The sequence below is a fragment of the Mytilus galloprovincialis genome, chromosome 11 (genome assembly GCF_965363235.1).
Source record: "Mytilus galloprovincialis chromosome 11, xbMytGall1.hap1.1, whole genome shotgun sequence".
Taxonomy (NCBI): Eukaryota; Metazoa; Mollusca; class Bivalvia; order Mytilida; family Mytilidae; genus Mytilus; species Mytilus galloprovincialis.
Genome location: NC_134848.1, coordinates 52,965,081 through 52,977,506, shown reverse-complemented (window position 1 = coordinate 52,977,506; position 12,426 = coordinate 52,965,081). Strand labels below are relative to the sequence as shown.

General features: G+C 33.7%; 1 protein-coding gene across 1 annotated transcript; it reads right to left on the bottom strand.

The window, feature by feature from the left end:
- Positions 1-243: 243 nt before the first annotated feature.
- On the bottom strand, positions 244-11,665 carry LOC143052373 (uncharacterized). The gene is made up of 9 exons (XM_076225381.1): positions 11,571-11,665; positions 10,502-10,806; positions 8,440-8,722; positions 7,035-7,136; positions 5,405-5,440; positions 4,095-4,139; positions 3,058-3,462; positions 1,815-1,859; positions 244-290 (listed from the first exon to the last, which is right to left on the bottom strand). Exons 1-9 carry the CDS (start codon positions 11,647-11,649, stop codon positions 259-261), a joined length of 1,332 nt encoding a protein of 443 aa, XP_076081496.1. The 5' UTR covers positions 11,650-11,665; the 3' UTR covers positions 244-258.
- Between the last annotated feature and the right edge of the window lie 761 nt (positions 11,666-12,426).

Below are 12,426 nucleotides of genomic sequence, written 5' to 3'. Positions count from 1 at the left end.
GTTTTCTCCAATACAGAATAAGATAGTGATATGACTTCAACAGACTTCAAAAGGTTTGACCACATTTCTTTTACTTCATCATCATGTTTAAAACCTGCGACCAGGTGGTATTTCCAATTAATGGTTTGATTTGAACAGCTTTCCAAAAGTTCGACCATTTTGCTTATCCCCTCATCTAGTTTAAAACCTAATGTCATATGATTTCAAGCAGACGACATGTTTTTGATGTTAAATAAGACTACTTACAAGGTATATACTTTATTGGTACGGGTACTGATTTTGTTCTTTTACTGTAAAATAAATCAAATATCAATATGTATTTTTTATACAGACGATTCAGTGTATATGTTTCATAATACAGAGATACACCGAGTCTTCATTGCATTATCACTATCCACTTTTTTTTGTAGGTTAAGGAGGTAGACCTAGGTTAAGGGAAATAACTCTTAAAATCATCAGTACGTTTGTTTCAACCCTTTTCAAAAACATATTCTAAGCTTCTAGGTTACATAGATTATTTTCAATCTGTTTCAGGTAAATGCTTAAAATATATTGGTGAACTTGACTTTTACAAACGCTTGACTGATTTAAAGAGTTATCTCCCTTAACCTAGGTCTACCTCCTTTAGTGGACGTCATCTTGATTCAAATAGAAATAAGGAAAATAAGTCAATTAAAGGTTAAATTTGAAATGTTTTAGTTTTTGGTCTGTGTTAGAAACACGAAAAAATAATAAAATTAACAATTCAATTGCCGGTATAAGACCTGAATAGCATGACATTTTATCGATCACAGAAAGAAAGTCACAATATGAAATCCAAGAGCAAATTGTTAATTCTTTTTACACATCGCCATAATGGTTGTATATTCATTTGCGATGGCCATAAGATGTCTTACTAAGGGAGCTACCATTTGATTTTTATGGGGGGGCTAGGATGAAATTTGAAAAAAATAGGCAGGACAGGAGTTTTGAGTAAAAAAAAAAGGCAGGATGAGACACTTGCAAAAAAAAAAAGTCAGGACGACAATTTAGGTAAAAAAAGGCAGGATAAACTAAAAAAAAAAAGGCAGGACAGAACAGAGTGAAAAATAAAAAAGCAGGACAGAGATTACAGCTAAAAAAAAGGCAGGACAAAATTTTTCATCCTAGCCCCCCCATAAAAATCAAATGGTAGCTCCCTAACAAGATTTGACTACCAAACAGTAAAGAACGCAGACGATTCTAGAAGAAATACCTAACAATTAACAGTGTTTTAAACATGAAACCAAGAGATTTTACTTTAAAGAGAAAAGGGAACATTACTTCGTTAAATTATTGCTTTGCTATTAATCATTTTTAAAGACAATCCGGTACATGTGTAAATGTTTCTATGAAAACCTCTTGTTTCACCATCGCTGTGACAGAGAGTTACTTTGTTGTTATTGTTTTCTGTTACACCATTGTATCCACAAAGGTTTTACGGAATAAACTTGAAACTTGAAACTTGAAACTATTGTTTATTGAGCAACCATTTAACTTCAAGCAGTGTTTTTTTTTTTGCCTTTTTATATTTTAGTGATTTAAAACTATCACTCAAAGCATTCTCTTCGATGTTTAACACTTTAAGGCATGGAGAAAATCTACATTCAGAATACTTATCATTTTATCTGGTTAACCAGACTATTTTTTCAATCAAATTAGGGATCAGAATATGTTTTTAGGAAAAAAATCATACCCCCTTTTTTCAAGTAAGATGATCGTTTCCTTAGTTTAAGATATATCGTGGTTGCAATGTCAATCATATCCAATCATTTTGTTATTTGTATATTACATACCTGGTTGGTAGCCCTTTTGTTCAACAACGATAATCTCAATTTTCCCTAAAAACAAAAAAATATAATTTCGTAACAATGTGACATTATGCTGTTATAAATGTTTATACTCAATATAGGAGCTGTGTTGGCAGTTGCTAGCGTTTATAAATTGAAATGTTTACAACTAAACACCGAAAAAAAGAGGTAAAAAAAACTCTATGAAATTGTTGAGGAAACTAACTGTCCATACATTTGTAGGTACACGTTTTCCAGATCTATAATCATTAGCGGATCCAAGGGGGGAAGGGGTTTCGCGGGTTGGAACTCCCCTTTTTTTGACGATCACTGCATTTGAATGGGACTGCATATAGTTGGAACACCCCCTTTTTAAAATGGCTGGATCCGCCCCTGATAATTTACCACTTATGGTTTTCCCGTGGTGAATATAAATAATGCTTTATTAAAAAAAAGATCCCATTTGCTTTATTAATAAGCCAATGAGAAAAGAGAAGTTTTATCCTAGTGCATGCATTTTTTTTAAAAATCGTCCAAGTGCGGACGTTATACAATTCAAAAACATTTTCAAAAAAGGTTTAGGCCTTAGGTCATTTTTTTTAAACATGTGAATTGTATCATTTTTTGACAAACTCTGTTTGTTCTATTTAGGTTTTTATTTGAAGGGGTGTAGTTTTATTCTAATTTGATTCTTCAATGTCTCTTTGTTTTTTTCCTTTTTCCCCCCTTTTTTTGTTTTTACAATTGGACTGCTGTAGATTGTTAGCTGTCGACTAAGTAAAGTTATATGGCATTTCAAATTAAAAAAAGTAGCATGTGTTTTTTATTTACTTGTATGGATAAGTTTAACTCTTAAAGAAGTGAAAGTGAACTTTATTTTAAGAAAATGCTTTATATTATCAAAATATTCATTAATGTACAAAAAAATTTACCCAATTTGTAACAAACACTAGGATGTATAACTTTGATCTGTATTTCAACGTTTTGTTCGTCTCTGGCGTGCCTTCTTAGTTGATCTTAGTAAAACAATATATTTGCTAACTACATGTAGTCAACGTAGCGTAGTAAAGAGGACGTAACCGCTGTTTCGGAGTTCGGGTATCGAACTTATATGTTATAATATTATAAATAAGACTTCTAGATTTTCGATTAAGAATAGACCAAAACACCACTACCAGACTTTACACATATTTATATAACGCCAGTCTAGATATCAACTTCATTTTTTGTATTCCAAGATCAAATATACCTTTTTGGCCTTTGTCCCCTGGATCACCTCTTGGTCCTGGTGGACCTCTATTTCCTTTGGGTCCTTTGGGTCCACTCGGTCCCTTGTCACCTTTTGGTCCCTGTCTGCCTGGTGGACCCTGTTCTCCTACTGCCCCATTTTGGCCATTGGTACCTGGTGGACCTACAGGACCTTTAGGTCCAACGGGACCATCCTTTCCTTTAGAGCCTTTAGACCCTTGTTGACCTCTACTTCCTTTGGGACCTGGAGGCCCTTGCATTCCGTCTGACCCCGGATTTCCTGGTGTACCATTATCTCCATTTTTACCAGGACTTCCTACAGGTCCTGTTGGTCCATCTGGTCCAGGAAGTCCTGGTTTGCCATTTCTCCCGGCGTTCCCTGGGGGACCAGGTTGTCCCTTAGGTCCTTTAGTAAATCAATAAATAAAATTAGATGTTTATTTTTTTGCTTATAATGGTTTGTATCAAAGACCGATAGGGATGTTCCGTTGTTAAGATTTAACATTTCTAATCTGAACCTTCTCCCATTTTGATCCGCCATTGCACTTTTTTCATCAGATAACTCCTGGTTACAAAATGTATAATTTTACAATTTCTCACATTGTTTATTTGTTTCCTGTATTATTTTTGTACTCCTCATGTACCCGTTATTATACCAACTAAATATATTTCGCAAATTTAGCTTGTGGTAACGCGAATATAAATCGTCGCGAATACGTAAAACTTGGATTTTTCCTTTTTATCTACATCAATAGAATTGAAAAATAAAATCGCCGTGAAAATGGCTATTAAAAACTAGAATAACAAAAATACTTAACTCGGAGGTAAATTCTGAACAGAAATATCGTAAGCATTGAAATAGCAAAATCAAAAGCTAAAACTCAATAAAGCGAATGGTCTAAACGCGAAATTAAATGTCCGCGAAAATAAGTTGGTTTACAGTATTACAATGTATAAAAAAACAAACTGAAATTCAATTAAGGGGATAAACATTTCGACAGTTAATGATCATATTTGATTATTTTCTTCTTATATTACCTGGTGGTCCAAGGCCCCCGGGTGGTCCTCTATTTCCCCGTGGTCCTGAAAAAAGTAATTATTATCGAAACATTATGCAAAGCTATTTTCCAATGCATATTTTCATTTAGAATTTTATATATATTAAATGTGATGTTCAAATTCACTGGGACGTATCCCTATGAAACAAATATACCTTATATATTTCTTTCACAGATACAAGTTCCGGTGTTTAGGAAACTGACATGCGTACATCGTACGATTGCAAATAAGATGATTCGTACCACTACCAAGTTATTAAACAACTTTAGTACCATATGTATGGAACAAGAGGGTCCCTCGGTAGCCGATTAGTTTAAGTAGTCGAACTACTGTATATCATTAGACGTTCAACACTGATGTTGTGAGTTCTCATCCCGCACCGTCCAGGTGCATTTGACTCCAATCTGACTTGACAAGGATTGTAGGTTTCCCCATCGAAGGTCGGCGGTTCTCTTCGGGCACTTCGGCTTCCACCTCTAGTAAAAAACTGACCCTATGATATAATAGTGTTGAGAGTGGCATTAAGAACCAATAAATCAATCAAAAATAATCTGTAAACATTTCTGTTGCGATTATTTAATAACAACACGCTTTAATGTCTTACTTAATAAAACATGGAGTTACCTAAACAGCTATCAATGTCAACTGGTCCCTTGTGAAAAACGGTCTCTTTGGCAATCATATCACATCTTTTTATTTTAATGTGAATTATTTTAAAAACAGTCAAATGAAAACATGCATTCTATTTTGTGACTCATATGTATAATTATGCTACAAAAACGTCATGTCATCAATGGTATTGACAATTAATTTATATAATTGAGAGTTGGTATGTAAATTTAAGATAGCAAGAAAAGACCAGAAAGTACGACAAACTCTTTAAAATGAAATCATAACATAACATGCATGTTTCATAAGAATCAGTACTTTTGATTGACAGACAAATATTCAGAACTTTTGATTGGCAGACAAAGATTCCGAACTTTTGAATTGGCGGACAACAATTTAGATTCGATCAAATTAAAGATTATTTTCAAATGAACTCAACATCCACGACAGCATGTGTTTCAGGCGACATCGACACAGCAATGCACAGGAAACAAAGACATATTTGATATAATACTAGTACCCAATTTCATGGTTATAGTATAAAATTGGATGCTTCTCTTGTTAATTTTAAAGGGTTGCATAAGCGTAAAATTACAAAATGTTCTTCGGTTTCAGTTATAATCGCTTTTTGACATACATGTATGTTGCTTAAGAAATTAAACGAATATCACGTGACTTACCTACTTTGCCCTGTATTCCCTTCATCCCATCTGCTCCTATAAAACACATAGGAAAGCCATTTATAGTTTAAAATAATAAAATACGACAAACATATTGTATTATTCAGTTCCCAGAACAGACATACATGTAATGTAGATTTATAACCCTTTGTACGATATTAGTACATTTAATTCAAATTATTATGACTGTGATGACCGAAATAAAGTCGACCAGAAGCGTACACGGTGCATGCATTTTAAAGTATATTTCTCTTATTTATCAGTGTTTCATTCAGTGTATTATTTATCCCATTTGTGTTAATCTTCAGCAGTGGCGGATTTAGAACTTTTCCTAAGGGGGGCCCGCTCCAGTCATGCTTCAATGATTTCCTATATAATCAACCAAATTTTTCCCACGAAAGCCCCCCCCCCCCCTTGGGCCCTCTACCCCTGGATCCGCCTATGTTCAGAACCGTTTGGTTTTGGTATATAACTGACAAACTGTATTTGAATTTTATCTATGAAAAGATAAAGTGCATATGAAATTATCTTTTACGAAACTGGCATGTGTGTATGCCAGTGCTGTATGCTAGTCTTATATTTTTATACAGTTTTTACTGCGGGGTCCCAAGTATTGTTATATTTATCAATTGTGTCTATTTCAGTTAACCAAACAATTCTGTCAATAAAACGGAACTATTATATAATAATTACATTAGATGGTCCGAGACCACAATTATTTCTTTGAGGAGGTAAATGAAAATTTTAAAAAATCCCACCTCCGCTTTCTCAATGAAATATTTACAGTGTGTTGTACTACTTTTGGGACAAATTCTTTGAAACTTATAGAAAACTTCATCGGCTCTAACTAAAAATATGGACAATTTTATGTTTAGGGCGTCTTGGAATCTTTTGACAGCTTCCGAAGTACTAATTTTCAACCTTTTTCAGCTGGACCAAATCACTACTTTCCTTTAAAATTCTGAACCCAAATTTTTTTACAGTGTAATTTTACCCCCTTCTTGCAATTTGAGGCATTAAACATGGAAAAATAAATCGGGAAGAGGTATAAAAATTAATGACAAGTAACCCACTGTCAACACTAGTATAGGGACTATATTTTTGAACAACGAAAATCAAGAACAACGAAAATCAAGGGACGACAATTGTGGTCTCGGACCAGATGTATGTTTCATTATGATAATTATTCTGATTTGCTAACTGCACATCACTTGTTATTCCGTAAGCAATTGCATTGCTCAATAAAACTTATCATTCATGATAACACGTGGTCCCACAATAAAGTGCACAGGTGAATTAATTAAAACAATAATAAAATTCGTGTTTTCATGATCATTGCTAAAAAAATGTAATTATAAGTATTGAATGCTTCTTTTTGTAACTTCATAGGGTTGTAAAAGCGTTGACCCTTCGCACATTTTTAGTATGAAGCGAGGAACCAATGAAGTTACAAAAAGAAGCATTCAATTCTTTAATAAACAACTGACAAACTTGTAAAAGGGAGGTTTGTTTGAAAATACAACTGAAGTCGGTGTTTTTGTTCAATTGCTTTACATAGCATGGTTGACTGTTTTTTTTTTTTATGTTGTACCCATTTAAGTAAACTAAACTACAAACTATAATAAATTACCTTCTGGTCCTTTTTGCCCTTTTTTCCCTGCAGGTCCATTTGGTCCTCTAGGTCCTTTAGGTCCAGGCAGTCCTGGTGATCCACGGTGTCCAATTCTAGTAACTAAAAATTAAGAAGTCACACAAAACGTTACATAGTTATTTGCATAAATGAAAATATCCAAAAGAAAAGAAGATATGCATGTAGATATCTACATAAATGACATTTGTTTATTGTTACTAATTGTATTTTAAGGTGGTACCTAACACTACAGGGAGATAACTCTGTAAAATCAGCAAAACGTTTTAATTACGTTGTGTTGTTAAGGGAATATTAAGCTTTTCAATGATCAAAATAAGTGTTTGTCAAACTGCTATATAACCAGTGTAATTTTTCTGATTAAACGATTGGTTCAAATATTTTGAAATTTTTATATTTTTGTCAAAGGGTCAAAGAAATTACTTAGTCAAAATTATAAGAAAATTAAACGAGCCAAATTAATTTTAGTTAAGGTGTTGGGTACCACCTTAAGTTCAAGCGTATTTAGGCATACTATTTGTTATGAGATAATGCTTTTTTGTAACTTCTTGTGTAAGACGGGAATTAGTTAGACATAGGAAATGTGATCAAGATATTCAGTCTGGTTTTGTTTGTTTGTGCTATTAAAAAGATCAAAATATTTAGTATGTATAAAATATGAAACGAATGTACAAACTAAGTGACTGCACTATGAAAGGTATGATCGTACTTCGGCCAATAAGTCTCATTAACCGATGGGAAAGTTTTCAAGACACTTGATTCATAAAATGTGAAATATCTGTTCGTACTTCGGCTAACAAGTCTCATTAAGCGATGGGGAAGTTTTCAAGACACTGGATTCATAAAATGTGAAATATCTGTTCGTACTTCGGCTAACAAGTCTCATTAAGCGATGGGGAAGTTTTCAAGACACTGGATTCATAAAATGTGAAATATCTGTTCGTACTTCGGCTAATAAGTCTCATTAACCGATGGGAAAGTTTTCAAGAAACTGGATTCATAAAATGTGAAATATCTGTTCGTACTTCGGCTAATAAGTCTCATTAACCGATAGGAAAGTGTTGAAGAAACTGGATTCATAAAATGTGAAATATATGTACTTTCAAAAGCCAATAAGTCTTTTTCACCGTGCGAGAAATGCTCACGGAATTAAGTAAGTAAAATGTGACCCTTATATACGTACTTCGGCCAATAAGTCTCATTAAGCGATAGGGAAGTTTTCAAGACACTGGATTCACTAAATGTGTAATATCTGTTCGTACTTCGGCTAATTAGTCTCATTAACCGATGGCAAAGTATTCAAGAAACTGGATTCAATAAGTCTTTTTCACCGTGCGAGAAATACTCACGGAATTAAGTAAGTAAAATGTGAACCTTATATACGTACTTCGGCCAATAATTCTCATTAGCCGTACAAGAAGTGCTCTAAGTTGGTTAAAGTCTGAAGGATTAAACACAAAATCTCGTCGGGAGGCTATCATCCTTAAATCTGGTAGACTGACACGGTTTCCAATAGCAACCACTATAATGAAGACGCCTTCGTTTTTAAGCCGCTGTGCCTCTATTTTTGGGTCTGGTCCTTTAGTATTGACGCCGTCTGTGAACATGATTACTATCTTCGTAGCTGCAAATCTGCTATATGTAGATGACAAACTCACAGTCCTTATATACTGGAATACGGTTTAATGAAAATAATACTTATTCATATAAATCATAATATAACTATTATACAACACTAGAAATGAGCAAGCAAAGTAGAATTTACAAATCTGCCTACTAGTATAAAAAATGCAGATACAATTTGTTCATGTCAGAACATGAATTTTGACATGCTCTCAGCTCTTTAATAAACATATGAATATGAAACAGGTGAAACATTTAGAAAGTAAAGAATACATATTGAACTGATCGTAAAAGCAATATCCAAAGTTCCTTTTCATATAATTACCGACCTCGGTTTTGGATTTTTATTTATTTCTGTAGGATTTAATCCCCTTTAAGTTGGATACCCTTGACCTTGTGCTACGTTTTGTTCAGCTGTAAGTATTGTTAATACACTTGCACTCGCTTTTTCGTTAGTTTTTGTCTCTTTATATATGAAATAAGTGAAATAATCAGCGAAGGAAGATTTCGTGTCTCGTTGAAAAGTCTGATGGGAGGGGAAATTGATGTTTGAAGGAGATTTATTCGTACATACTTTAAGTTAAAACATTGAAAACCATTTTTATGTTTTCAATACACGTCAAAATCATCTATAACAAGTTTTACTTTTGATTTGACTCGGTTGCTCTTATTTGACCACATCTTCGTTAGCCAGGGGTTACGTTCCAATCCTCTTCCTCTCCACCCTTCTCGGATTGAGATAGAATTTCAGAGAAACAAGGTAAGGATTTTCATTGGTTTTAGTCGTAAATGGTTGCATACCATCAAAAAGCGTCTATGTCAAGATCACGAGTAAATGTAGAAAATATAGGTAAATAATCGCCACGTGCTGATTGTGCAACACATCTTTACCCCTCAAAACATACGACGATAGTTAGTGACAATTCAAATGTTGTTAATCATTCAACTATTAGAAGTTCCTTTATAAGTTTCTTGCACAAATGTTGGAATGTCAAAGTATTTTTTAGTTTTATGCTTCATCAAGTTTGTAAACTCTAGACGCTTCCATGTTTTGACATCCACACTGAAGAGAGTTAAGATGCAACCATTGGCCAATAGTAATGTATTCGGAATGGGCGTGACTTTAATCAACTGATGGATTGCACAACATTGTTATCAAAATGTTTGGCTTAATCTGCCAAGGGTGGAGAGGAGGGGAGGGGATTATAACCCTTGGCTAGCGAAGATGATTTGACCGAGTATCAGATTATCTCACCTGCAAAGTACATAACCTATCGAAAAATTATATACTCAGAAGTTGGTTATGTAAAATCGTCTATAAAAGGAATGTAGTTCCCTCAATTGAGCATGTGATATATGGCAGATGGAAACAAAGGTATGAATATAAGACTTCATTTCTATTGCAAGGCAAACGGAAAGAACAAATCCTCTGTAATATGTATGTGTTTCAAATAATTTAATTACATGTATTACGCGGAGAAATTCCGACAGCGGTAGTTATTTTGCAATACAAATTGGTTTAAACGCCTATATATAATTGTCAGCTTATTATGCTTTGCATTGATAACAGTCCATTTTGACTAGTTAAGAAGTAGCCAAAAATTAGATCAGACAAAAACAACATGTATGTTACGAGTGAAATACACGAATCAAATTAGTAATGGAAAATATACAATCGAAAGTTTGTAATGAAAAACATACAATCGGAACTTTCGATAGGTTATTTTTTTTTCTTTTCAATTTGATTAGAATGTTTTCCCCAAACGTACAAAAAGGTGACTAAATAAGCTATGAAAACGATATTCTCTATCTTATTTTTAATTTACCTGTAATGCTGTACCAATAGCAGTTGCGTGCCCTTTCCTGATAGGGAGTTTCAATATAGCGTTCTGTAAAGATGAACAAGTTTTATACTTGTTTAGATGAAAATGGTTCACCACATTTTGTGCAAAGCACATGGAAGCAAAACGAGCACCATCGTCACCAATGTTTGAAAACGATCCTACCACGTTCTTCATGAAATGTTTCATCGTATCGAAGTTAGACTTGGAACCGATACTTCCAGAATCATCAACGGCAAAGACAATATCAGCATATGCATTACATCTCGATCCGTATATGTATTTGGAAGCTGTAGTAAAAAAATATAATGATAAACGTGTTTATTTTATCCCTCAAATTGAATAACGATGATACTTAGAAGAGCCTGTAATTATACGTGAACATTGCCTATATTTACATACAACTTTACGACAGCACAAGTGAAGGTGTTACACGACTGAAAGCACATAGTTTATTCTTAGTTGCTCTAAATATCAACACAACAATGATAAATCTGCAAATATGATGTTTGTTCTTCTCTTACCGTGATTCGAACTCATGCTATTAGAATAACGAGACAACACCGCCAGCGCTGTGTTTACCTTTCGGTTGCGTAGTGTTACCTTTCCTCGCAGTACAAAATAGAGTTGTAACACAGGAAATGACATATTATGCATGAAGATGGAATTGATTGCAGATTAGCTAAATTATTTGTCGGAAAGGGTCGTGAGATGCTATCACAGAGACAATTATTTGATAAGAACGTCTAAACAAGATAGATCTCTAGGACAGATCCATCCATTGGATCACCCGTGAAGGTGCTGCACGGCCGGAAACACACATTCTATTCATATTAACTTATACATATCAACATAACAATGTTTCGTCTGCAAATTTGCGTTCGTCTTCACTGGTGATCCAATGTATGAATCTGTCTTAGAGTTGACATTTGTTTAGATGTACTCAACAAATACTAACAATTTAAAATTGTTGCTTGATTCAACCACACTGATAGGGATAAGTTTAATATTTAATAACGCCAAATTTAAAACATTCTTTGATTGTAAAACTTACATCCACCAGATTCAGATAGTCCAATATTACTGTGAAAGACCAAACAGAACAGGGACACCACTACACCATAACGTACCATGATTGCAATTGCGATGTATCAGTCATGTTGCAGGAAAAGTTGTCTTAAATATCAGGTCTTTGGTTGTACCTAGCAGATGACGGTTTGTAATCCTCTAGTTGACACCTTAATAAACTGTTTATGTTCTGCCTTAACCCGCCTCTTTCTATTCACTGCATATTTTTAATTATATAACATGAAAGGGATAAAATAGTACAACACAATTACATGCATTAACTTTGCAAATCGTGTTGGATTATTTTTTATTGGCAATTTTAATTGATACAGCCATGTTTGAATTATAATGTGTGAAGGTATTACAAATCCGATTTATTGCAATTTTCCAAAGTACTTATAAATATATTGTATTGATTAAGACATACACCAATAAAGTTAATTCTGCACCTGAACACAACGGCAATACTAAAGATAATTTATTAATCAGTATCTTACGTTTTTTTAAAGCGGAAAATTTTAGAAAGGGTTGTTATAAATTATGTCAATACAAAATTACTGAAAACTGAGCTAATAAAACCCTCGGTGACTGATATGGATGAAAAAAAAAACAACACGGTATAAATTACATACGTTCGAAGCGTTTTTTTGCTGGATTTGACTTAATCAGGAAACAAAATGTCACCGAATTTCGTTCATTTCTACAAATTGTTTTGAATAAATCTATTTTAAGTCAATACTTGTTTGATGGAACACGAAAACTGTGTTTCATTAACAAGTATATGTGAAAATAAAATGTTCTATCTATCCATGCAGGAATTAACAGAAGAACACTCTACAAAT

What these genes read in the sequence shown, in the direction of transcription:
- LOC143052373 (XM_076225381.1), bottom strand. Translation starts at nt 11,649, where the DNA reads ATGGTACGTTATGGTGTAGTGGTGTCCCTGTTCTGTTTGGTCTTTCAC. An exon ending in ACTATCTGAATCTGGTGGAT is followed by an intron (nt 10,807 to 11,570) that starts GTAAGTTTTACA and finishes TTTTTACTACAG; the next exon opens with CTTCCAAATACATATACGGA. An exon ending in CTATTGGTACAGCATTACAG is followed by an intron (nt 8,723 to 10,501) that starts GTAAATTAAAAA and finishes ACCGTATTCCAG; the next exon opens with TATATAAGGACTGTGAGTTT.